The sequence below is a fragment of the Pseudorasbora parva genome, chromosome 23 (assembly GCF_024679245.1).
Source record: "Pseudorasbora parva isolate DD20220531a chromosome 23, ASM2467924v1, whole genome shotgun sequence".
Taxonomy (NCBI): domain Eukaryota; kingdom Metazoa; phylum Chordata; class Actinopteri; order Cypriniformes; family Gobionidae; genus Pseudorasbora; species Pseudorasbora parva.
This window is the reverse complement of record NC_090194.1, coordinates 38,180,052-38,207,318: the sequence shown is the minus strand read 5'-3', so window position 1 is coordinate 38,207,318 and position 27,267 is coordinate 38,180,052. Positions and strand designations below refer to the sequence as shown.

General features: G+C 43.9%; 2 protein-coding genes across 4 annotated transcripts; both read left to right on the top strand.

Annotated features, from left to right (window-relative positions):
• The first annotated feature begins 2,403 nt into the window (after positions 1–2,403).
• On the top strand, positions 2,404–25,703 carry kcnj15 (potassium inwardly rectifying channel subfamily J member 15). The gene is made up of 3 exons (XM_067433311.1): positions 2,404–2,430; positions 22,388–22,459; positions 24,566–25,703. Exon 3 carries the CDS (start codon positions 24,574–24,576, stop codon positions 25,567–25,569), a length of 996 nt encoding a protein of 331 aa, XP_067289412.1. The 5' UTR covers positions 2,404–2,430; positions 22,388–22,459; positions 24,566–24,573; the 3' UTR covers positions 25,570–25,703.
• On the top strand, positions 6,840–17,100 carry LOC137062517 (uncharacterized). Of its 3 annotated transcripts, XM_067433388.1 has the most exons (10): positions 6,840–7,043; positions 7,186–7,375; positions 8,393–8,485; positions 10,780–10,872; positions 12,007–12,099; positions 12,862–12,954; positions 14,108–14,176; positions 15,074–15,244; positions 15,360–15,495; positions 16,413–17,100. In XM_067433388.1, exons 1-9 carry the CDS (start codon positions 7,009–7,011, stop codon positions 15,486–15,488), a joined length of 966 nt encoding a protein of 321 aa, XP_067289489.1. In that variant the 5' UTR covers positions 6,840–7,008; the 3' UTR covers positions 15,489–15,495; positions 16,413–17,100. The 3 variants fall into 3 exon arrangements, with proteins under 3 accessions (XP_067289489.1, XP_067289490.1, XP_067289491.1); XM_067433389.1 differs by lacking the exon at positions 15,360–15,495; XM_067433390.1 differs by lacking the exons at positions 15,074–15,244; positions 15,360–15,495.
• Positions 25,704–27,267: the final 1,564 nt, after the last annotated feature.

Genomic DNA, 27,267 nt, shown 5'->3' with positions numbered 1-27,267 from the left:
GCAGTGTGTGTGTGTGTTTGTGTGTGTGTGTGTGATGGGTAGGTTTAGGGGCAGTGTGTGTGTGTGTGTGTGTGTGTGTGTGTGTGTGTGTGTGTGTGTGTGTGTGTGTGTGTGTGTGTGTGTGTGTGTGTGTGATGATCATCAGCAGGAGTTATGAGCAGATCAATGATCTGATAATCATCGTGTGTGTGTGTGTGTGTGTGTGTGTGTGTGAGCCTGTTTATGTGGTTTATGAGGACACAAATTTGTATAACTACATGGGTATTACACTGGTATTACACTATAAATGTGGTTTATGAGGACATATCAAATGTCCTCATAATTCAAATGGCCTTAAAAACACTAAATGATGTTTTTTTGAGAAAGTAAAAATGCAGAATGTTTCCTGTGATGGGTAGGTTTAGGGGCAGTGTGTGTGTGTGTGTGTGTGTGTGATGGGTAGGTTAAGGGGCAGTGTAAGGGGATAGAAAATACGGTTTGTACAGTATAAAAACCATTACGCCTATGGAGAGTCCCTGTAAACCACATAGACCAACATGTGTGAGTGTGTGTGTGTGTGTGTGTGTGATGGGTAGGTTTAGGGGCAGTGTGTGTGTGTGTGTGTGTGTGTGTGATGGGTAGGTTTAGGGGCAGTGTAAGGGGATAGAAAATACGGTTTGTACAGTATAAAAACCATTACGCCTATGGAGAGTCCCTGTAAACCACATAGACCAACATGTGTGAGTGTGTGTGTGTGTGTGTGTGTGTGTGTGTGTGATGGGTAGGTTTAGGGGCAGTGTAAGGGGATAGAAAATACGGTTTGTACAGTATAAAAACCATTACGCCTATGGAGAGTCCCTGTAAACCACATAGACCAACATGTGTGAGTGTGTGTGTGTGTGTGTGTGTGTGTGTGTGTGTGTGTGTGAGTGTGTTCATCTGCTGAACTTTAGGAGACTGATGTTGGTTTGATGGCAGTGTGTGGTCACACATTAACCGTCTTGAGTCAGTAAGTTCCTCTTGAGCGCGTGTGTTCAACCTCCTGCTGCCATGTGTGTGTGTGTGTGTGTGCGGTGTGACCCCGGACCCCTGAGAACATCTATTACTGCTGTAATTATTCAGGGGCCACAGAAGGGACAAACTACAGCCATTATTATTGTCAGGAAAAACTGCTTTTTAATTCTGCCTTGCTGCAATACACACACACACACACACACACACACACACACCAAACTGCCCGAACTTCCTGTTGAAGGCTATATGTGTGTATAAATCACAAATGTTTAGGCTCTTAAGACTGAAACACACCGCAAACATGAGTCTCTTCCTCAGGGTTTGTCTTGCAAAATGTACAAACGATAACATTCGTGTGTGTGTGTGTGTGTGTGTGTGTGTGTGTGTGTGTGTGTGTGTGTGTGTGTGTGTGTTCAAAATACGCGTACAACGCCAAACGTAAAGCCACTCTGTTCACCTGTATGATATAAATCTTTACTCTCACAGTCTGATCGCTCTCATGAAGACGCTTGTGGACACACACACACACACACACACACACACCTGACCGGATCCAGCCACGGCTCATCAGCGCTCTTCCGCCATCTGCAGGACACTCACTGTCATGACACCATCACACACACACACACACACACACACACACATACTCCACTAACACTGTTGGGCTTACTGCGGTTATTATGAAGAAGAACATGGGGATCAATATTCTTACTTATGGACATTTCGTAATATTAATACATATTAAGGAAATACAAAACGCTTAGCTTCACGTGTGCATTTTTATTCTACACCTGACAAATATTAAAATTCAAACGTTCCTTCATTTGTCATGCATGTGATGTTGTTAAAATATGAAGTGAATAATGAGAATGTCAATATAAAATAGAAAATGATCATTCTAATTAAAACTAAACATTTAATTACAGCTTTTACTAGCCAATCTCATTCATAGACCTCGGATCATATTTTTCAGAAGTATATGAATAGTTAAAGTGAACTTGTAGAAATCATATAAACTTAAAGCCAGCTATGAGGAATCAAAACTACAGAATAGAAAATGGCTGGTTACGGGTCACCAAAGGTCAAGGCGAGGTCACGTGACGTCATCATCAGCACTATACCCCCCAATGGGACAGAAATATCAGTTTTCGGTTATAATAAATAACGACAACGAACGAAAAAACGAACACTAATGGGAAAAAAACATCATGCCCGTAGTTTTCTTCTCTGTCAAGGTCTTTCATTTTTAACGCTATTTTAAACACGCAGTGTATTCATTCAGCTGCATTTCCTTTACCTGCTCTCCCTCCGTCTCTGTCACTCATGCGTCTCTCACACACACACACACACACACACACACCCCTTCCCCTCCGTGCACACCGCGCGCGTCTCCATGACGCGCGTCTTCGCTCGACGCTGAAAGCACGTTTGCGAAAGGTTGGTATCTCAGAGCCAGGCTAGGTATCTCTATCTCGTTTCACACAATCACACATTAAAAAGTGGTATAAAATATTGTAAATTCTGAATATAATGTTGTCCGTGTGTTAATGTCGACCCGCGAAGCGATCGAGCCTTCTTTAGGACGTCAACGAGTCGAAGGTTGAGGTGAAATGCGCTTCCCTGTTGGGTTGTGGAGTTGTTTCCACCTTTACACTGAGTGTTTGCTGCTCGAGGAGGCCACTGGACGCGTGTTATAACGCAGCGTGTGGACATTACCGCTGGGGTATAGAGGGAGAATTCTGAAGATGTGACTAAAACTAAACTGGAAAACCAACATAACATCAGGAAACCTGTGGAAACATAAAGAGTCAAGTAGCCTAGGCTAAAGGTTTTCTGAATTAGTTTGTAATTGGTTAGTATTGTTTTTACGTTCTATTATTTCCCATTTTTATGTCGATAACTGCCGTTTAATCGGAGAACCCTAATGCTGTGTTCATCAAACACGAGGGCGATCCGGCGGGGATTGATATGGCAGCGGCCCATGATGGTCATAGGAGAGCTGGAGGAGCAGGACCCCCCAATTATGGTGGAGTAATTCACACTCTGACCGGTGCATACACCGATCAGGCATAACATTATGACCAGTGAAGGGAATAACACAGATGATCCTGTTAGTGGGTGGGATATATTAGGCAGCAAGTGAACATTTAGTCCTCAGAGTTGATGTGTGTGAAGCAGGAGAAATGGGCAAGCGTAAGGATTTGAGCGAGTTTGGCCAGATTGTGACGGCTAGACGACTGGGTCAGAGCATCTCCAAAACTGCAGCTCTTGTGGGCTGTTCCCGGTCTGCAGTGGTCAGTATCTATCAAAAGTGCTCCAAGGAAGGACCAGTGGAGAACCGGCCACAGGGTCATGGGCGGCCAAGGCTCATTGATGACCGTGGGGAGCGAAGGCTGGCCCGTGGGGTCCGATCAAACAGACGAGCTACTGGAGCTAAAACTGCTCCAGAAGTTAATGCTGGTTCTGATAGAAAGCTGTCAGAATACACAGAGCAGCTCAGTTTGAGGCGTATGGGGCGGCATAGGGTGACCTCTGACCCCTGACCCCGCCGAAAGCACCAACAGTGGCACGTGAGCATCAGAACTGGACCACGGAGCAATGGAAGAAGGTGGCCTGGTCTGAGGAATCATGTGTTCTTCTACATCACGTGGATGGCCGGGTGTGTGTGTGGGGAACACATGGCCCCAGGATGCACTATGGGAAGAAGGCGAGCCGGCGGAGGCAGTGTGATGCTTTGGCCAATGTTCTGCTGGGAAACCTTGGGTCCTCCATCCATGTGGATGTTACTTTGACACGCTCCACCTACCTAAGCATTGCTGAGACCATGTTCAGCCTTTGATGGAAACGGTATTCTGGTGGCTGTGGCTCTTCCAGCAGGATAATGCTCCTGACACAAAGCACAAAGGCTTCAGGAATGGTTTGAGGAGCACAACGACCAGTTTGAGGCGTCGACTCGGCCTCCAGATTCCCCAGATCTCAATCCAATCGAGCATCTGTGGGATGAGCCGAACAAACAAGCCCGATCCATCTCGCAACTTACAGGACTTAAAGGATCTGCTGCTAACATCCTGGTGCCAGATACGACAGCACACCTTCAGGGGTCGAGTGGAGTCCATCAGAGACGGGTCACACAATATAAGGTCATAATGTTATGCCTGATCGGTGTTTATATGCATGAATATCAAACAGTAACCGCAGATCTGACCTTTTGATGATAAACTGATCTCTTGAACTGGTCGTTTAAATCTGTTTTTATAACTGTAAATATATATTTATATATAATGTCATATTTTATTGTGTAATGAGCGTAATATTAATGTTAGCTATTCTGAATATCATGTTGATCAAATAAAACTGATACAAATATTTGAAAACATTATTTCTGACTTTCTTTTTCTTGGTTATGGGAAAACATTTCATTCTTCAATCATTATGGGATGTTCTCTAACGTTCTGAAGTAAAACATTTCAGGAAGTAAACGTTTCAAACTGTAGGTATCTCAGATCTGCAGATTAATGTCAGTGGTTTGAGCATCGGGTTCCTGCTGCTGCTAGCACGAGCAGAATTATGATTATTCTGGATTACTGTCATGTCGTCTCTTTCATATTCATTAAAATAAGACCAGCTGATGATCTTCACACATATCTGAACATTATCACATGCAGAAGAAGAAATCACTGGAGATATTAAGATATATTAACTTTGATTATTAAGAATGATGTGCTTAAATCAAACACAAATATCTGCCAACGGGGTCAGAAGAATACAACACAACTCACTTCATTAAAGAATAAAGTCTTAATATTTTCAGTCATTTCTTCTTCTCCAGCAAACGCGTCTTGATTTGAGAATGTTTAGGTTTGTGCTGGAAAACGAGACACTGGCAGGACAAGTGTGTGTGTGTGTGTGTGAGATGGGTAGGTTTAGGGGCAGTGTGTGTGTGTGTGTGTGTGTGTGTGTGTGTGTGTGTGTGTGATGGGTAGGTTTAGGGGCAGAGTGTGTGTGTATGTGTGTGTGTGTGTGATGGGTAGGTTTAGGGGCAGTGTGTGTGTGTGTGTGTGTGATGGGTAGGTTTAGGGGCAGGGATAGTGTGTGTGTGTGTGTTTGTGTGTGTGTGTGTTGGGTAGGTTTAGGGGCAGAGTGTGTGTGTGTGTGTGTGTGTGTGTGTGTGTGTGTGTGTGTGTGATGGGTAGGTTTAGGGGCAGAGAGTGTGTGTGTGTGTGTGTGTGATGGGTAGGTTTAGGGGCAGTGTGTGTGTGTGTGTGTGTGTGATGGGTAGGTTTAGGGGCAGAGTGTGTGTGTGTGTGATGGGTAGGTTTAGGGGCAGTGTGTGTGTGTGTGTGTGTGTGTGTGTGTGTGTGATGGGTAGGTTTAGGGGCAGTGTGTGTGTGTGTGTGTGTGTGTGTGTGTGATGGGTAGGTTTAGGGGCAGAGTGTGTGTGTGTGTGTGTGTGTGTGTGTGTGTGTGTGATGGGTAGGTTTAGGGGCAGTGTGTGTGTGTGTGTGTGTGTGTGTGTGTGTGTGTGTGTGTGTGTGTGTTTGTTTTTATTACATAGTGGGGTCCTCAACACGTTTGCACACTCACATAGTGGGGACCAAAAACATAGTGGGGACCAAATCGCCGGTCCCCACAATGTTTTGCTTGTAATCGGCTCAGGAGGCGGTGCTGATATGCCTACTGCAGTTTTTTTTAATGATCCCCTCCATGAACAAAAACCGGACTTTTGTGTATGAGTGTGTGTGGCTGCACTGCTCTACAGCGCCCCTGTAGCCTGGTCGCGGAACTGCACCTATGCACACAGATATGACGTAATACATGAAGGTACACATTTTTTCAACTGCTCATGCGCGAATCGCTTAATTAAACGACAAAAAACGGGGAAAGTACATTCGTACAGGTAATTAATCTACTTGTAAATATTAAATTACATAATTCAATAAATAAACATCACAAATTCGAATTATTTTTAAGAATGTTGATGCAATGGAGTTTTCTAATGAGATTAATTAACGTTAACGTTTTTTATCAGAATCATAATATTGAATGTGTCGAATGAACTATTGATAAATTAAAACTTCACATCGTTATACAATTTGAAGTGTTTACATGTGCATGTTACTGCGTATTGTAAGTGTTATAAACTGCGGGGTGTTGGGAGATTGTGAGACCGCGTGACATCGCTGAATCACTGGAACCAGAGGAACGACGAGAGACGGCCTGGTGAAATGAGACCGAGAAGAATAAAACCATTAAAAGAAGCGGAAGATCATGTTCTCCGTGGCATCGAGAAGACCGACGCACTGGAGGCCAAACACATAAACGATTATAAAGGTAACTGTTAGGTTTGTAAAGAACTTTGTTGTTGTGACTGGATTGTGATTAGAAGTACGGCGCTCCCAACATGGCCCGGGAAATATAAATATATATCATGGCCATGAATAGGAAATCTTCCACCAATTAATTATGAATCTGCTATTTCTTATTTTTGTTACCATGATGGTATAGCAGAGCCTAGTATAGCTAGCAGGACTCGTTTCTTATTGGTAACATGAGTGTTAAATATAAAGTTAATAACATACGTTTTAACTATGATTTAATGGTTTAAAAACACTAAATAAGTAACCATGATTATTTTATGGAATTTGGGTCCATTGGAATATAAAGAATATTGTTTGTTTCAGCAGTTTAAATTGCTCTTTGTGATAGTATCTGTAATTAATGAAAGAAATAAGCATGCATTGTGAAAGCAGGTTGAATACATTGGTTAAACAGTTTAACTTAAACTATTACAAAGCTTAAAAGTTGTTTACATTTTACTTACCATAAATGTATTAGTTACATGTCTGCAAGGAATTCAATTGTCTCTCTCTCTCCCACTCCCCCCTTTTTTCAGGTTTTGGAGTGTTTGCCTTAATTCTTTTATTAAAGGAGATTTTGATTGTCGAATATAGGGGAGAAACGATCACCTTAATTGAAGCTGAACAAAGAAGAGAGGCCAATCATGACACTTTTTTTATGTTTGACTTCATCTGGCAGAACAAGAAGTGGAGGTAGGGTGTTTTGTTTTTTGTTTGTTTGTTTAATGAATACACTTTAAAATTTACTGTAAAAAAGTTAATTTCATTTTGTTCACATTTAAATTTGTCTTGCTGTGGTTTGTTAGACAAAATGATTATTTTTTGTTTCCTGAAGCATTGATGCTACTCATGAGGATGGCTCCCTTGGCCGCCTTATATATGATGATCACATAAACCCAAATTGTACAATGAAAAGGATTATCGTTGAGGGAAAACCTTGTTTGTGCCTATTCGCTGCAAGAGATATCATTCCTGGAGAGGAACTAGCATATGACTATGGAGGAAGTCACTGGCCTTGGAGAAAGGTTTGGCAAAATTTGACAACTTTTATAATTTGTACAGTAGAGGAAATGGGTAAAGTATATAAATAAACAACTAGAACAATGCTCTATATTTTTGTTGACCTCCATACATTATCCCAAATGTTTCCAACTATGTTTGAAACCAAAGAAATTCTAATTCAAATAAGAAATTTTAGCCATTGTAGTGGTGTCATTGCATATATATAAAATGTATGACGTTTCTATGCGGGTATAGCATTGTTAACAGGTGATGCAATGACACCACTACAATATTTTTTATTTTATTTTTTGGTGATAAATGTATGTGAGGGAATAAAAGCCTTTAAAATTGCTTAAAATACATACATAATAGCAATGAAGCAATAATAATTTTGGTTCAAATCAAGTATCAAAGCATTGTTTTTCAAGTTTGAATCAAGTTGTATGGTTTTATTAAACAAAAATGTCAAAATATGTAATATTTAAAAAAATACTGACTAAACAACAATTAATTCAAATGTTCACTTGATCATTAACATTTGGCCATTTCTGTACAACAGAATTGCTACGGCTACTGTCACTTCCTGAACAAGAATATGTGGCCGTCAAAACATGCAAACTTCAATGAACAGAATATTTAGTAAGATAATATATTGTCCTGTGTTAGTGAAGGTTTAATTTAATTTATCTTTTATTTAATGGAATAGTGGACTTAGTGAATTCACAATAGCACTTTGCTAAAGTAAGAGTTTAAAATGGTTTAAATGCATAGTGCAGCCGTAGAAAAGCGGTTTAATGCGTTTCATGGATTCTCATCCATAGAATGCACCACTTTGGGTATTTTGCCAGTTAATCAACAGTTAAACAAGTAATCATATATTTTTTTTAATCAAGTACTCCTTAATGTAATCATGGAATCATGACACCCCTTATGTAAGCCATTCAAACCCTTTGGTACACACACTTCACAGGTTTGGCATGGTGGGGACCTTGTCTAATAAGTAAAGACTTGTAACTATTTTTTATATAACTTTATTACAGCCTCCATGCAAGGATGATGACAACATGACAGCCATAGAGAACTGCTCTGAGGATTCTGTAACTACTGCAAGCACTTCACGATTCACAGCTGAGGTATGTGTATTTATTATCTCTGTGCCTCTTTATCTGTCTGTCTCTGTCTGTGCCTCTTTATCTGTCTGTGCCTCTTTATCTGTCTGTCTGTGTCTGTGCCTCTATATCTGTCTGTCTCTGTCTGTGCCTCTTTATCTGTCTGTGCCTCTATATCTGCATGTGCCTCTATATCTGTCTGTGCCTCTTTATCTATCTGTGCCTCTTTATCTGTCTGTGCCTCTTTATCTGTCTGTGCCTCTTTATCTGTCTGTCTCTGTCTGTGCCTCTTTATCTGTCTGTGCCTCTTTATCTGTCTGTGCCTCTATATCTGTCTGTCTCTGCCTGTGCCTCTATATCTGTCTGTGACTCTATATCTGTCTGTGCCTCTTTATCTGTCTGTCTCTGTCTGTGCCTCTTTATCTGTCTGTGCCTCTATATCTGTCTGTCTGTGTCTGTGCCTCTATATCTGTCTGTGACTCTATATCTGTCTGTGCCTCTTTATCTGTCTGTCTCTGTCTGTGCCTCTATATCTGTCTGTGCCTCTTTATCTGTCTGTCTGTGTCTGTGCCTCTTTATCTGTCTGTGCCTCTTTATCTGTCTGTGCCTCTATATCTGTCTGTGCCTCTATATCTGTCTGTGCCTCTTTATCTGTCTGTCTGTGTCTGTGCCTCTTTATCTGTCTGTGCCTCTTTATCTGTCTGTGCGTCTTTATCTGTCTGTGCCTCTATATCTGTCTGTCTCTGCCTGTGCCTCTATATCTGTCTGTGCCTCTATATCTGTCTGTGACTCTATATCTGTCTGTGCCTCTTTATCTGTCTGTCTCTGTCTGTGCCTCTTTATCTGTCTGTTTCTGTCTGTGCCTCTTTATCTGTCTGTGCCTCTATATCTGTCTGTATCTGCCTGTGCCTCTATATCTGTCTGTGACTCTATATCTGTCTGTGCCTCTTTATCTGTCTGTCTCTGTCTGTGCCTCTTTATCTGTCTGTGCCTCTTTATCTGTCTGTTTCTGTCTGTGCCTCTTTATCTGTCTGTGCCTCTTTATCTGTCTGTGCCTCTTTATCTGTCTGTGCCTCTTTATCTGTCTGTGCCTCTTTATCTGTCTTTGCCTCTTTATCTGTCTGACTCTGTCTGTGCCTCTTTATCTGTCTGTCTGTGTCTGTGCCTCTTTATCTGTCTGTGCCTCTTTATCTGTCTGTGCCTCTTTATCTGTCTGTCTCTGTCTGTGCCTCTTTATCTGTCTGTGCCTCTTTATCTGTCTGTGCCTCTTTATCTGTCTGTCTGTGTCTGTGCCTCTTTATCTGTCTGTGCCTCTTTATCTGTCTGTCTGTGTCTGTGCCTCTTTATCCGTCTGTGCCTCTTTATCTGTCTGTGCCTCTTTATCGGTCTGTCTCTGTCTGTGCCTCTTTATCTGTCTGTGCCTCTATATCTGCATGTGCCTCTATATCTGTCTGTGCCTCTTTATCTGTCTGTCTCTGTCTGTGCCTCTATATCTGCATGTGCCTCTATATCTGTCTGTGCCTCTATATCTGTCTGTGCCTCTTTATCTGTCTGTGCCTCTTTATCGGTCTGTCTCTGTCTGTGCCTCTTTATCTGTCTGTGCCTCTATATCTGCATGTGCCTCTATATCTGTCTGTGCCTCTTTATCTGTCTGTCTCTGTCTGTGCCTCTATATCTGCATGTGCCTCTATATCTGTCTGTGCCTCTTTATCTGTCTGTCTGTGTCTGTGCCTCTTTATCTGTCTGTGCCTCTTTATCTGTCTGTCTGTGTCTGTGCCTCTTTATCTGTCTGTGCCTCTTTATCTGTCTGTCTGTGTCTGTGCCTCTTTATCTGTCTGTGCCTCTTTATCTGTCTGTCTGTGTCTGTGCCTCTTTATCCGTCTGTGCCTCTTTATCTGTCTGTGCCTCTTTATCGGTCTGTCTCTGTCTGTGCCTCTTTATCTGTCTGTGCCTCTATATCTGCATGTGCCTCTATATCTGTCTGTGCCTCTTTATCTGTCTGTCTCTGTCTGTGCCTCTATATCTGCATGTGCCTCTATATCTGTCTGTGCCTCTTTATCTGTCTGTGCCTCTTTATCTGTCTGTGCCTCTATATCTGTCTGTGCCTCTTTATCTGTCTGTCTATTAATTTCTTATATTTGGTTTTGACATGGGAAAGTCTTACACACTGTTTCCAGTGTAATGTGCATTGTGGGGACCTGTAGTTTTAGGAAAGCCATTCAAACCCTTTGGTACACACACTTCACAGGTTTGGCATGGTGGGGACCTTGTCTAATAAGTAAAGACTTGTAACTATTTTTTATATAACTTTATTACAGCCTCCATGCAAGGATGATGACAACATGACAGCCATAGAGAACTGCTCTGAGGATTCTGTAACTACTGCAGGCACTTCACGATTCACAGCTGAGGTATGTGTATTTATTATCTGTCTGTGCCTCTTTATCTGTCTGTGCCTCTTTATCTGTCTGTCTCTGTCTGTGCCTCTTTATCTGTCTGTCTGTGTCTGTGCCTCTTTATCTGTCTGTGCCTCTTTATCTGTCTGTCTGTGTCTGTGCCTCTTTATCTGTCTGTCTCTGTCTGTGCCTCTTTATCTGTCTGTGCCTCTTTATCTGTCTGTCTCTGTCTGTGCCTCTTTATCTGTCTCTGCCTCTTTATCTATCTGTGCCTCTTTATCTGTCTGTGCCTCTATATCTGTCTGTCTCTGTATGTGCCTCTTTATCTGTCTGTGCCTCTTTATCTGTCTGTGCCTCTTTATCTGTCTGTCTCTGTCTGTGCCTCTTTATCTGTCTGTGCCTCTATATCTGCATGTGCCTCTATATCTGTCTGTGCCTCTTTATCTGTCTGTGCCTCTTTATCTGTCTGTCTCTGTCTGTGCCTCTTTATCTGTCTGTGCCTCTTTATCTGTCTGTGCCTCTTTATCTGTCTGTCTCTGTCTGTGCCTCTTTATCTGTCTGTGCCTCTTTATCTGTCTGGGCCTCTTTATCTGTCTGTCTCTGTCTGTGCCTCTTTATCTGTCTGTGCCTCTTTATCTGTCTGTCTCTGTCTGTGCCTCTTTATCTGTCTGTGCCTCTTTATCTGTCTGTGCCTCTTTATCTGTCTGTGCCTCTTTATCTGTCTGTCTCTGTCTGTGCCTCTTTATCTGTCTGTGCCTCTATATCTGCATGTGCCTCTTTATCTGTCTGTGCCTCTTTATCTGTCTGTGCCTCTTTATCTGTCTGTGCCTCTTTATCTGTCTGTGCCTCTATATCTGCATGTGCCTCTATATCTGCATGTACCTCTATATCTGTATGTGCCTCTTTATCTGTCTGTGCCTCTATATCTGTCTGTGCCTCTTTATCTGTCTGTCTGTTAATTTCTTATATTTGGTTTTGACATGGGAAAGTCTTACACACTGTTTCCAGTGTAATGTGCATTGTGGGGTCCTTTAGTTTTAGGAAAGCCATTCAAACCCTTTGGTACACACACTTCACAGGTTTGGCATGGTGGGGACCTTGTCTAATAAGTAAAGACTTGTAACTATTTTTTATATAACTTTATTACAGCCTCCATGCAAGGATGATGACAACATGACAGCCATAGAGAACTGCTCTGAGGATTCTGTAACTACTGCAGGCACTTCACGATTCACAGCTGAGGTATGTGTATTTATTATCTCTGTGCCTCTTTATCTGTCTGTCTCTGTCTGTGCCTCTTTATCTGTCTGTGCCTCTTTATCTGTCTGTCTGTGTCTGTGCCTCTTTATCTGTCTGCCTCTTTATCTGTCTGTGCCTCTTCATCTGTCTGTCTCTGTCTGTGCCTCTATATCTGTCTGTGCCTCTTTATCTGTCTGTGCCTCTTTTTCTGTCTGTGCCTCTTCATCTGTCTGTCTCTGTCTGTGCCTCTATATCTGTATGTGCCTCTTTATCTGTCTGTGCCTCTATATCTGTCTGTGCCTCTTTATCTGTCTGTGCCTCTTTATCTGTCTGTGCCTCTTTATCTGTCTGTGCCTCTATATCTGTCTGTGCCTCTATATCTGTCTGTGCCTCTTTATCTGTCTGTGCCTCTTTATCTGTCTGTGCCTCTTTATCTGTCTGTGCCTCTATATCTGTCTGTGCCTCTTTATCTGTCTGTGCCTCTATATCTGTCTGTGCCTCTTTATCTGTCTGTGCCTCTTTATCTGTCTGTGCCTCTATATCTGTCTGTGCCTCTTTATCTGTCTGTCTATTAATTTCTTATATTTGGTTTTGACATGGGAAAGTCTTACACACTGTTTCCAGTGTAATGTGCATTGTGGGGACCTGTAGTTTTAGGAAAGCCATTCAAACCCTTTGGTACACACACTTCACAGGTTTGGCATGGTGGGGACCTTGTCTAATAAGTAAAGACTTGTAACTATTTTTTATATAACTTTATTACAGCCTCCATGCAAGGATGATGACAACATGACAGCCATAGAGAACTGCTCTGAGGATTCTGTAACTACTGCAAGCACTTCACGATTCACAGCTGAGGTATGTGTATTTATTATCTGTCTGTGCCTCTTTATCTGTCTGTCTGTGTCTGTGCCTCTTTATCTGTCTGTCTGTGTCTGTGCCTCTTTATCTGTCTGTGCCTCTTTATCTGTCTGTATCTGTCTGTGCCTCTTTATCTGTCTGTGCCTCTATATCTGTCTGTCTCTGTCTGTGCCTCTTTATCTGTCTGTGCCTCATTATCTGTCTGTCTGTGTCTGTGCCTCTTTATCTGTCTGTCTCTGTCTGTGCCTCTATATCTGTCTGTCTCTGTCTGTGCCTCTTTATCTGTCTGTGCCTCTTTATCTGTCTGTGCCTCTTTATCTGTCTGTCTCTGTCTGTGCCTCTATATCTGTCTGTCTCTGTCTGTGCCTCTTTATCTGTCTGTGCCTCTTTATCTGTCTGTCTGTGTCTGTGCCTCTTTATCTGTCTGTGCCTCTTTATCTGTCTGTCTCTGTCTGTGCCTCTTTATCTGTCTGTGCCTCTATATCTGTCTGTCTCTGTCTGTGCCTCTTTATCTGTCTATGCCTGTATATCTGTCTGTCTCTGTCTGTGCCTCTTTATCTGTCTGTGCCTCTTTATCTATCTGTGCCTCTTTATCTGTCTGTGCCTCTATATCTGTCTGTCTCTGCCTGTGCCTCTATATCTGTCTGTGCCTCTTTATCGGTCTGTGCCTCTTTATCTGTCTGTCTCTGTCTGTGCCTCTATATCTGTCTGTCTCTGTCTGTGCCTCTATATCTCTCTGTCTCTGTCTGTGCCTCTATATCTGTCTGTCTCTGTCTGTGCCTCTTTATCTGTCTGTCTCTGTCTGTGCCTCTATATCTGTCTGTCTCTGCCTGTGCCTCTTTATCTGTCTGTGCCTCTTTATCTGTCTGTGCCTCTTTATCTGTCTGTGCCTCTTTATCTGTCTGTGCCTCTTTATCTGTCTGTCTCTGTCTGTGCCTCTTTATCTGTCTGTGCCTCTTTATCTGTCTGTCTCTGTCTGTGCCTCTTTATCTGTCTGTGCCTCTTTATCTATCTGTGCCTCTTTATCTGTCTGTGCCTCTTTATCTGTCTGTGCCTCTTTTTCTGTCTGTGCCTCAGTGTCTCTGTCTGACAGAGATTTTCTTTTTTCCACTTCATTTTCATATTTTTATTTCTTTTTTGTTCTTAACAGCCTTTGGTTGATTACTCAGACAGCGACGATGGCGTTGTGTGTTCTAAAAATATGACATCTTATAAAAAGGTATTTTTATTTAATTTTATTTACTTACTCTCATACCGAAATTGCATTATTTTTAGCTGAATAATGTGAAGTACATTTAAAAGGACAAATAAAAGTATTTTGGACCACCTTAAAATATGTTTTCTAAATGCAAGTTGCTATTGTGAATAATTCAACGATTTCGTACATATGCGGTTTATTTTGATTGGTCTTAATTAAAATTCATCTAGTGACATGGGAATTCTCCAGTCGTTTATTGTGCATAAAATACAACACAGCTAAAAATCCAATTAATAACTAACTGTATAATTCTGATGTACAATCTACAATTGTCTAATACAATTTCATTGCAATATTAAGTTATAGTCAGAGGTGTATAATTTCTACTTTCACTAGAATAGTCTTAAGGTGCTTGGTTACTATATTGTTTGTTTTTAATATTGTTTGGTAATGGTTCACGACCTGTTTTGTTAAAGGGATAGTTCACCCAAAATTTTTAATTTTAATTAATTGCTCACCCTCATGTCGTTTCACACCCATAAGACATTCTTGGCCACAAGATATTTTTGGTGATATCCAAGTGCTTTCTTTCTCTCCATCTGGAGTTAGAATGACAGGCAAAAGTTCAGATTTCATCAACATTATTTCAGTCTGTTTTCTGAAGATGAATAAGGGTCTTATGGGTTTGGAACAACATGAGGATGAGTAATGTTAATGATAGAATTTTCATTTTTGAGGGAACTATCCCTTTAAATTGATAGACATGGATAGAGCGTTTAACAAATGTTGACTTAAATGATACAGATTTTACACATTCATTTTAAAGTGTAAAAAAGGCAACAGTTCTTTTTCATTATATGAGAAACATACTTTTTTTAGATCATTTAAAACTTGTCATTGTGATGTTTTTGTTTTTAGAGATCCGTGATTCGTGATGATTCGGATGATCTCTTTGAAAATTCCAGTGTAAACAGTGATGATGACCATACAGACATTCAAAATGACATCAGAAGGAATCGTGCACCATTTGCAATTAGTGAACAACATTACGCTTGTACCACAACATCCAAAAGAGCGAAAAACACCAGAGTAAGTGTTAATTACTTGAATAGCTTGAACAGAACAGAACAGATCAGAACAGAATAGAATAGAGAATAGCCTATGATAGAGGATAAAATTAACTGAATGGTCATTGTCTTTCAAGGCTAGATGGAAGATTGCTGAGTACTCAGATGGATCGAGTGAAGATGAGTTATCTGTCAGTGAGGAAGAGTACATTCCTGACACATCAGAGAGTTACACATCAGATAGTGGCATGAGCTTTACTGCTTAACCAAAAGGTAAAGAAGAAAAGTTACAGATTTTGTCAGTCCGGAGCAGTTCAGCTGTGAACAGAATCAAAAAGTTCAGTACTCAAAGCAGCAGTGATATTTTTATTTATGCTGAATAAAGTCGTAGTTTTTGTTCGAATCATTGATCGATTCACTGATTCATGACCGTTTGAATCTTTTTTTGAAGAACGCGGAAGAGAAGACGATGCTGAATAAAGTCGTAGTTTTTGTTATTTTATGGACCCAAATGTATTTTGGATGCTTCAAGAGACTCTAATTAACCCACTGATGTCTCATATGGACTACTGTGATGATGTTTTTATTCCCTTTCTGGACATGGACAGTATAGTGTGCATACACTTGCATACGCTCTCAGACTAAATATCAAATATCTTAAACTGTGTGTGAAGATGAGCGGAGGTCTTACGGGTGTGGAACGACATTAGGGAGAGGAGTTAATGACATTTCATTTTTGGGTGAACTAACCCTTTAACATGCATTTGTGGTCTCATGAATCTATTTGTTCCTGGTCATGACGTTTTGACTGAGCACAAATGATGTTTAACTTTATATATTTATTTTGAATTTTACGATAGCACACCGGTGATTTTGTAGCATACTTTGACTGAAATATTTGCTTGCTTTATTTATTTCTTCTTATATAAGACTCTTATACTTTGTACTTATACCTTTTATAATGGATATTATTGTTCATTAAAACTGACATTAACAAAAATGTTGTGCTTTCCAGCATACACCCCGCCTACCAAGTAAGGGTACTATTGGCAGTGAAAACACAAGCCTGATCAGGGTTACCCAACCGTACTGTACTGAACTGTACCACTCAGTGAAATAAAACCACTGGTTGATGCATTGTTGATGCAAGTGCTTCTCATGAGTAAAATGCTAATGTGTTCCCCCCACAGGTTACGTTAAGAAGACGGCCTGGAACAAACATGAGATACAGGCTGTGGAGGCGCATATGATGAGGTTTATTAACAACCGCAAAATTCCAGGAAAGGCGGACTGCATGAGGTGTAAAGAGGCGGAACTTGCACTTAAAAATAGAGAGTGGTCCACACTTAAATTTTACATCAAAAATCTCCGCTCTAAACAGAAAAGATCTGACACATTAATTGGCACACTGGCAGATTAAATTGTTCATTGGTAGAAACAAGCTTTTATAGCTTTAAAACAAGCGTCCATAGTCACATGGTTATAACTAAATAGACCATCAGTTTCATATTATTGTATAATCCTTATGTGCTTCAAATGTATAATTTTTTTTCTTCTATAAACGCAGGCATGGTAGACTTTAATGCTAAAGTTACTTGAGAATGCAGTGTTGGTCATGAAGGGTTTTAGTAATTCATAATTTTTTTAAACTCGTATAGTGTTTACTGTGAACATCTTCATGAATGTTTTAAGCTAATGTTTCTTGACTTGGCTATGGTGACGTACTGATGTTATGAGTTTTGAAAATGTCATATACTGTATTACACATTTTTTTACTCAACCTTGAAAAGTACTAACAATGTTGTTTATACATATAAAACAAACATCTACAAAATCAATTAAAGCATGGAGCAAATTGGAGCTCCTGTTTTGTCTAAAGTACTGCAGATTGTCTTTTGTGTGTGAGTTCGGGTGTTTGGTGTGTGAGTTCGGTCCCCACAGTGACTAAAGACTGGTGTTTGGTGTGTGAGTTTGGTCCCCACAGTGACCAAAGACTGGCGTTTGGTGTGTGAGTTCGGTCCCCACAGTGACCAAAGACGGGTGTTTGGTGTGTGAGTTTGGTCCCCACACTGACTAAAGACTTGCGTTTGGTGTGTGAGTTCGGTCCCCACAGTGACCAAAGACGGGTGTTTGGTGTGTGAGTTTGGTCCCCACAGTGACTAAAGACTGGCGTTTGGTGTGTGAGTTCAGTCCCCACACTGACTAAAGACTGGCGTTTGGTGTGTGAGTTCGGGCCCCACACTGACTAAAGACTGGTGTTTGGTGTGTGAGTTCAGTCCCCACAGTGACCAAAGACTGGCGTTTGGTGTGTGAGTTCGGTCCCCACAGTGACCAAAGACTGGCGTTTGGTGTGTGAGTTCGGTCCCCACAGTGACCAAAGACTGGCGTTTGGTGTGTGAGTTCGGTCCCCACAGTGACCAAACACTGGCGTTTGGTGTGTGAGTTCAGTCCCCACAGTGACCGAAGACGGGTGTTTGGTGTGTGAGTTCAGTCCCCACAGTGACCAAAGACGGGTGTTTGGTGTGTGAGTTCGGTCCCCACACTGACTAAAGACTGGCGTTTGGTGTGTGAGTTCAGTCCCCACAGTGACTAAAGACTGGCGTTTGGTGTGTGAGTTCGGTCCCCACACTGACTAAAGACTGGCGTTTGGTGTGTGAGTTCAGTCCCCACAGTGACCAAAGACGGGTGTTTGGTGTGTGAGTTCGGTCCCCACACTGACTAAAGACTGGCGTTTGGTGTGTGAGTTCAGTCCCCACAGTGACCAAAGACTGGCGTTTGGTGTGTGAGTTCGGTCCCCACAGTGACCAAAGACTGGCGTTTGGTGTGTGAGTTCAGTCCCCACAGTGACCAAAGACGGGTGTTTGGTGTGTGAGTTCGGTCCCCACACTGACTAAAGACTGGCGTTTGGTGTGTGAGTTCGGTCCCCACAGTGACTAAAGACTGGCGTTTGGTGTGTGAGTTCGGTCCCCACAGTGACCAAAGACTGGCGTTTGGTGTTTGAGTTCAGTCCCCACAGTGACCAAAGATGGGTGTTTGGTGTGTGAGTTCGGTCCCCACAGTGACCAAAGACGGGTGTTTGGTGTGTGAGTTCGGTCCCCACAGTGACCAAAGACTGGTGTTTGGTGTGTGAGTTCGGTCCCCACACTGACTAAAGACTGGCGTTTGGTGTGTGAGTTCGGTCCCCACAGTGACCAAAGACTGGCGTTTGGTGTGTGAGTTCGGTCCCCACAGTGACCAAAGACGGGTGTTTGGTGTGTGAGTTCAGTCCCCACAGTGACCAAAGACGGGTGTTTGGTGTGTGAGTTCGGCCCCCACAGTGACCAAAGACGGGTGTTTGGTGTGTGAGTTCGGTCCCCACAGTGACCAAAGACGGGCGTTTGGTGTGTGAGTTCGGTCCCCACACTGACCAAAGACTGGCGTTTGGTGTGTGAGTTCGGTCCCCACACTGACTAAAGACTGGTGTTTGCTGTGTGAGTTCGGTCCCCACAGTGACCAAAGACTGGTGTTTGGTGTGTGAGTTCGGTCCCCACACTGACTAAAGACGGGCGTTTGGTGTGTGAGTTCGGTCCCCACACTGACTAAAGACGGGCGTTTGGTGTGTGAGTTCGGTCCCCACACTGACTAAAGACTGGTGTTTGGTGTGTGAGTTCGGTCCCCACACTGACTAAAGACTGGCGTTTGGTGTGTGAGTTCGGTCCCCACAGTGACCAAAGACTGGTGTTTGGTGTGTGAGTTCAGTCCCCACAGTGACCAAAGACTGGTGTTTGGTGTGTGAGTTCAGTCCCCACAGTGACCAAAGACGGGTGTTTGGTGTGTGAGTTCAGTCCCCACACTGACTAAAGACTGGCGTTTGGTGTGTGAGTTCAGTCCCCACAGTGACCAAAGACGGGTGTTTGGTGTGTGAGTTCGGTCCCCACACTGACTAAAGACTGGTGTTTGGTGTGTGAGTTCAGTCCCCACAGTGACCAAAGACGGGTGTTTGGTGTGTGAGTTCGGTCCCCACACTGACTAAAGACTGGCGTTTGGTGTGTGAGTTCGGTCCCCACACTGACTAAAGACTGGCGTTTGGTGTGTGAGTTCGGTCCCCACACTGACTAAAGACTGGTGTTTGGTGTGTGAGTTCGGTCCCCACAGTGACCAAAGACGGGTGTTTGGTGTGTGAGTTCGGTCCCCACAGTGACCAAAGACTGGTGTTTGGTGTGTGAGTTCGGTCCCCACAGTGACCAAAGACTGGTGTTTGGTGTGTGAGTTCGGTCCCCACAGTGACCAAAGACGGGTGTTTGGTGTGTGAGTTCGGTCCCCACACTGACTAAAGACGGGTGTTTGGTGTGTGAGTTCGGTCCCCACACTGACTAAAGACTGGTGTTTGGTGTGTGAGTTCGGTCCCCACACTGACTAAAGACTGGCGTTTGGTGTGTGAGTTCGGTCCCCACACTGACTAAAGACTGGTGTTTGGTGTGTGAGTTCGGTCCCCACACTGACTAAAGACTGGTGTTTGGTGTGTTAGTTCGGTCCCCACACTGACTAAAGACTGGTGTTTGGTGTGTTAGTTCGGTCCCCACACTGACTAAAGACTGGTGTTTGGTGTGTGAGTTTGGTCCCCACAGTGACTAAAGACTGGTGTTTGGTGTGTGAGTTCGGTCCCCACAGTGACTAAAGACGGGTGTTTGGTGTGTGAGTTGGTCCCCACAGTGACCAAAGACTGGCGTTTGGTGTGTGAGTTTGGTCCCCACAGTGACTAAAGACGGGTGTTTGGTGTGTGAGTTTGGTCCCCACAGTGACTAAAGACGGGTGTTTGGTGTGTGAGTTCGGTCCCCACAGTGACCAAAGACTGGCGTTTGGTGTGTGAGTTCAGTCCCCACACTGACTAAAGACTGGTGTTTGGTGTGTGAGTTTGGTCCCCACAGTGACTAAAGACGGGTGTTTGGTGTGTGAGTTTGGTCCCCACACTGACCAAAGACTGGCGTTTGGTGTGTGAGTTTGGTCCCCACACTGACTAAAGACTGGCGTTTGGTGTGAGTTTGGTCCCCACAGTGACCAAAGACTGGCGTTTGGTGTGAGTTTGGTCCCCACACTGACCAAAGACTGGCGTTTGGTGTGTGAGTTTGGTCCCCACAGTGACTAAAGACTGGCGTTTGGTGTGAGTTTGGTCCCCACACTGACTAAAGACTGGCGTTTGGTGTGAGTTTGGTCCCCACAGTGACCAAAGACTGGCGTTTGGTGTGAGTTTGGTCCCCACACTGACCAAAGACTGGCGTTTGGTGTGTGAGTTTGGTCCCCACAGTGACTAAAGACTGGTGTTTGGTGTGTGAGTTTGGTCCCCACACTGACCAAAGACTGGTGTTTGGTGTGTGAGTTCGGTCCCCACACTGACCAAAGACTGGTGTTTGGTGTGTGAGTTCGGTCCCCACATTGACTAAAGACTGGCGTTTGGTGTGTGAGTTCAGTCCCCACACTGACCAAAGACTGGCGTTTGGTGTGTGAGTTTGGTCCCCACAGTGACTAAAGACGGGTGTTTGGTGTGTGAGTTCGGTCCCCACACTGACCAAAGACTGGCGTTTGGTGTGTGAGTTTGGTCCCCACAGTGACTAAAGACGGGTGTTTGGTGTGTGAGTTCAGTCCCCACACTGACCAAAGACTGGCGTTTGGTGTGTGAGTTCAGTCCCCACACTGACCAAAGACTGGCGTTTGGTGTGTGAGTTCGGTCCCCACAGTGACCAAAGACTGGCGTTTGGTGTGTGAGTTTGGTCCCCACAGTGACTAAAGACGGGTGTTTGGTGTGTGAGTTTGGTCCCCACAGTGACTAAAGACTGGCGTTTGGTGTGTGAGTTTGGTCCCCACAGTGACTAAAGACGGGTGTTTGGTGTGTGAGTTCGGTCCCCACAGTGACCAAAGACTGGCGTTTGGTGTGTGAGTTTGGTCCCCACAGTGACTAAAGACGGGTGTTTGGTGTGTGAGTTCGGTCCCCACAGTGACCAAAGACTGGCGTTTGGTGTGTGAGTTTGGTCCCCACAGTGACTAAAGACGGGTGTTTGGTGTGTGAGTTTGGTACCCACACTGACCAAAGACTGGCGTTTGGTGTGTGAGTTTGGTCCCCACACTGACTAAAGACTGGCGTTTGGTGTGTGAGTTCGGTCCCCACACTGACTAAAGACTGGCGTTTGGTGTGAGTTTGGTCCCCACACTGACCAAAGACTGGCGTTTGGTGTGTGAGTTTGGTCCCCACACTGACTAAAGACTGGCGTTTGGTGTGAGTTTGGTCCCCACACTGACCAAAGACTGGCGTTTGGTGTGTGAGTTTGGTCCCCACACTGACTAAAGACTGGCGTTTGGTGTGAGTTTGGTCCCCACACTGACCAAAGACTGGCGTTTGGTGTGTGAGTTTGGTCCCCACAGTGACTAAAGACTGGTGTTTGGTGTGTGAGTTTGGTCCCCACAGTGACTAAAGACTGGCGTTTGGTGTGTGAGTTTGGTCCCCACACTGACCAAAGACTGGTTTTTGGTGTGAGTTCGGTCCCCACAGTGACTAAAGACTGGTGTTTGGTGTGTGAGTTCAGTCCCCACACTGAATAAAGACGGGTTGTGTGTTTGCTGGACCCCAGATATACTCAATACCTGAAATGTCCCCACAAGTGACCACTGTGTCAGGTTTGTAATTTTTTTAGTGAAATATTTAAAATCTGAAGTGATACTTTTAAACAGGCTTTTTAGTTTTTGTCAACTAATTTTTTTTAGGTCTGTAGGATCATAGGAAAGGGTGGTCCTCACTATGTAGCATTCTGACAGGTGATCCCCACAATGCACAAAAACAAGTATGTGTGTGTGTGTGTGTGTGTGTGATGGGTAGGTTTAGAGGCAGAGTGTGTGTGTGTGTGTGTGTGTGTGTGTGTGTGTGTGTGTGTGTGTGTGTGTGATGGGTAGGTTTAGGGGCAGTGTAAGGGGAAAGAAAATACAGTTTGTACTTTGTTAAAAACCATTACGCCTATGGAATGTCCCCACATTTCACAAAAACAAACGTGTGTGTGTGTGTGTGTGTGTGTGTGTACTTCACGCACAGATGAGCTCAAGGATCAGTGTGTTTGGACTCATAACAGGAATATGAGAAACAGGAGGAGGAGTTTCTGAGAACCGGCTGGACTAGTCTGACTGTAATTTCCTTCTGTAGACTCATTAACTGTCCTCGGTATCACGACAAACACACGGACAGCGGAGGAGCGCGCACCGCTACAGACTACAGGTCAGAGCTGCAAACTCACCGATCTCACTGATCACACACGCTTATGCAGTTATCTATCTGCTCATATAGATATATATATATACGTATATATATGAACATGAGCTTGCTCTGTTAATTTACAACTGCAGGACTGTTGATTAACTCGACTAACAGAGAGAGAGAGAGAGAGTGTGTGTGTGTGTGTGTGTGTGTGTGTGTGTGTGTGTGTGTGTGTGTGTGTGTGTGTGTGTGTGAGAGAGAGAGAGTTTAACTGCAGACTGAAGCTTCAAAGTTTCATCTGTAAAGAGAAGCGTCGAATGAGTTTAAGATTGGCATTAAAATAACATGTGATGAAGAGGACCTGAAGGAGAACTGTGACTGAATGCGGTTTGTTGTCTCTCATCACTAGAGCGACGAGGCGCAGGCGTTTGAATGATATTAATGTTTGGTTCATTCGGGCCATACACACACACACACACACACACACACACACACACACACACACACACACACACACACACTATATCATAGGGTTTAATCTGGAGTCGGCCCACCCTCTCTAACAGCTCCAGCTCTTCTGGGAAGGCTTTCCTCAAGGTTTAGGAGTGTGTTTATGGGGATTTTTGCCCATTCTTCTAGAAGCTCATTTGTGAGGTCAGGCACTGATGTTGGACGAGAAGGCCTGGCTCTCAGTCTCCGCTCTAATTCATCCCAAAGCTGTTCTATCGGGTTGAGCTCAGGACTCTGTGCAGGCCAGTCCAGTTCCTCTACACCAAACTCCTCATCCATGTCTTTATGGAGCGACGCTTTGTGCACTGGAGCGCAGTCATGCTGGGACAGGAAGGGGCCGTCCACAAACTGATCCCACAAAGCTGAGAGCGTGAAATTGTCCAAAATGTCTTGGTGAAGCATTAAGAGTTCCTTTCACTGGAACTAAGGGGCCAACCCCTGAAAAACAACCCCACCCCATAATCCCCCCTCCACCAAACTTTACACTTGGCACAATGCAGTCAGGCGAGTCCCGTTCTCCTGGCGACGGCCAAACCCAGACTCGTCCATGGGATTGTCAGACTGAAGCGTGATTGGTCGCTCAGAGAACACGTCTCACTGCTCTAGAGTCCAGTGGCGGCTGCTTTACTCCACTGCATCCCACGCTTTGCATTGCTCTTGGTGATGTAAGGCTTGGATGAGCTGCTCGGCCATGGAAACCCATTCCATGAAGCTCTCTCCGCTGTTCTTGAGCTCATCTGAAGGCCACAGAAGTCTGGAGCTGTTGGACCCATTCTTTCACTAATGTGTGTAGAAGCGTCTGCAGGCCGAGAGCTGGAGTTATACACCTGTGGCCATGAAGAGACTGAACACCTGAACTCAGGGACCCAATACTTTTGGCTATATAGTGTACATCTGATTAAATCGTTTATTATACATTCACACTAAGCCATGTCCATCACAATAGCCATTTAACCCCTTAAAGCTTTAGTTAATGTTCTTACATTTAAAGCGCTAGTTCAGCCAGAAGTGTAAACTGTGTGATTAATTCCTCCTGCGGTTGGCCAGCCGTCAGACCTCCGCTCATCTTCACACACAGATGAAGATATTAGTGTTGAAATCCGATGGCTCAGAAAGGCCTTCATTGACACCAATGTCATTTCCTCTCTCAAGACCCATAAAGGCACTAAAGACGTCGCTACAAAGCCCATCTCACTACAGCGGCTCTACAATCATTGATGAAGAGGCCAGAATAGAGTTAGTGCGGGAAAACACTAAATAACGACTTATATAGTGATGGCCGATTTCAGAACAAAGCTTCAAACCGTTATGAGTCAGTGAATCGATTCATGATTCGGATCGCCAAAGTCACGTGACATCAGCAGTTTGACTCGCGATCCGAATCATGAATCGATTCACTGACTCATAACGGTTCGAATCATGAATCGATTCACTGACTCTTAACGGTTCGAAGCTTTGTTTTGAAATCGGCCATCACTATATAAGTCGTTATTTCATTGTAAGGTGCACAAAAACTCTTCTCATGGCTTCATAAATGTAGACACGGATTGAACTGTGTGATGTAGTGTATGTCATATTTGATGATTTGCATTACTGGTTGTGTCTTCTCCTCTTCAGGCAGGATAATGGAGCCCGTGCGGCGTATGGTGTCCAAAGATGGCCACAGTAACGTGAAGATCGATAACGTGGAGGGCATGGCGAAGCTTTTCCTGCATGATCTCTGGACCACAGTGGTGGACATGAAGTGGCGCTATAAGATCACGCTCTTCGCCTCCACATTCGTCACCACGTGGTTCGTCTTCGGCCTCGTCTTCTACCTGATTGGTCTGAGGAACGGCGACTTCGCCCCGTCGTCCAATCACACGCCGTGCGTGATGAATGTCGGCTCGCTGACCGGCGCGTACCTGTTCTCGCTGGAGACGCAGAGCACCATCGGCTACGGCTTTCGGCACATCTCGGAGGAGTGTCCTCTGGCCATCGGGACGCTGGTGCTCCAGCTGGTGCTCACAGGCCTCGCTGAGATCTTCGTAACCGGAGCGTTTCTGGCTAAACTGGCCCGGCCCAAAAAGCGCGCGGGCTCCATCCGCTTCAGCCGCTGCGCCGTGGTCTGCCGGAGAGACGGCCGGCTGTGTTTAATGGTGCGAGTGGCCAATCTGAGGAAAAGCCTCCTAATTCAGTGCCAGCTTTCGGGGAAACTGGTCTCGCCGTACATCACGAAGGAAGGCCAGAAGAGCCTCGTGCACCAGACCAGCCTGGACTTCCATCTGGACTCCAGCGCCGAGTGCCCATTCCTGCTGCTGCCGCTCACATTCTGCCACATTCTGGATGAGCGAAGCCCTCTAACCGGCCTGACCGCCGATGATTTGGCCAAGCGAGAGTTCGAGCTCCTGCTCAGCCTAAATGCGACTGTAGAGTCCACAGCCGCCACCTGCCAGAGCCGCACATCCTACCTTCCGCAGGAGATCCTGTGGGATCACGAGTTCATCCCAATCCTGTCCGACTGCAAAGCTGGAAAACTGGCTGCAAACTTCAGCTTCTTCGAGAAGGTCCAGGCCTGCCGAAACCAGCCATCGCTCCACAGGGAGAAGCTGCAGCTGGAGCAGGAATACAGACGCGAATAAATCAGAGTTATTCAACTAAATATACAAATAAAAATAATTATTCATGTCTTATTTAATTCTATAAACTATATTACTGATCTGAACCCGCCTCTTGCGTGATACCCCGAAATGTCTAATATTCTGCTCTAATCTGACCTGTGCGGTGTCCAGAATAATAATCCTCCGCTGTGTGTTAATAGGCCAGAGGAGAACTGAGTCTGGTTTCTCTAAGGTTTATTTTTCTCCATCATGCCCTGATGGAGTTTCGGTTCCTTTGGTCGCCTTTGGCTTGGCTTGCTCAGTTGGGGACACTAACATTATGATCAGAGTTACTCAACTAAATATACAAATAACATTAATGAATGAGGTCTTATTTAATTCTATAAACTATAATCCTGATCTGCCAACATTGTCTCTCTTCCCCCTCTCCTGATTGGCTTCATCACTCGGTCTCCTCTCCAGCTGCTCTGACACAGTCGGCGTTGGAGATGAGCGATATAAATAAAGATGATTGATTGATTGATGAACTGGAGCATTGTGAATCTTTCTGAAGAAGATCTCATCTCGATTTACTCATTAATCCAGAACTTCAGGAATTGTTTTAGAAAAAACTGCAAGAGGAGGAAAACAGACGGGAATGAACTGCACTGCAAAAAATGCTAAATATTCTTAATTTAAGATGCACTTACTAGATCAGTAAAACAACATAAAACGATATTTGTGCTTGTTTTCTGAGGGAAATATCAAGGTTTTGACAAAAACAGGCAATGGGGTGAAAAATAATCACATTAAATAATGTTTGTCTCTTATGTAGAATATAATTTACCTTCAACACTTACACACTGCAGAACATGCTCTTCTTATTTAGTATTCGTGTCTTGTTTTCCTAAAAATAAAATCAAAATGAAGTGAGTTTTTGCTTAAAACAGGCAAAATGATCTGCCAATGGGGTGAGAAAAATAATCTGATTTCTGATTGAAATCTCTTTTCCGTCCCAAACAGAAATCAGATTATTTTTCTCACCCCATTGGCAGATCATTTTGCCTGTTTTAAGCAAAAACTCTCTTCATTTAGATTTTATTTTTAGGAAAACAAGAACAAATATCTCCTGTCGTTTTACTGATCTAGTAATGTAATGTCCACTGGAGGTTTTGATGAAGCAAAAGTGCCGTTTTATTTGTCAAACTCAAATCCAAACATAAAGAAAAGGCTGTGCTAGACACGAATCATGACACGAATCTAAACGTAGACTGACCGCTTAAGCCTAGTTCACACTGCCCGATTTTTGCCCCGATTTTGAGTCGCCGACAGGTTTTGTGAAATCGCCGACAAATGCCCGAGATCACAGGCAAATCGGTGCTCGTGCACGCGAGTGACATGTCACGCAGTGTGAATGATCAAAGACGCGATCAGAGAGAATCGCCGACGAGTCGCCGACGCCGGTGAGATATTTGGCATGCTAAATATCTGGAGCTGTCGGCGATTCAAACTCCTGCTGTGTGAACAGCGCTCTGACTGAAAATTACATCGGCGATGACCGACAGCCAATGAGAGAGTGAGATACAGGGCAGCAGGAGGTTCAGGGAGGAGTTATAGAGCAGAATATCAGTATTTTAATAGATATATTTACAATTCTATCAAACAGAAACAAAGGCCAAACATTTGCACATCCAGCCACAGCAGCACTACTACAACATTATTTATTTACCTCAAACTGTC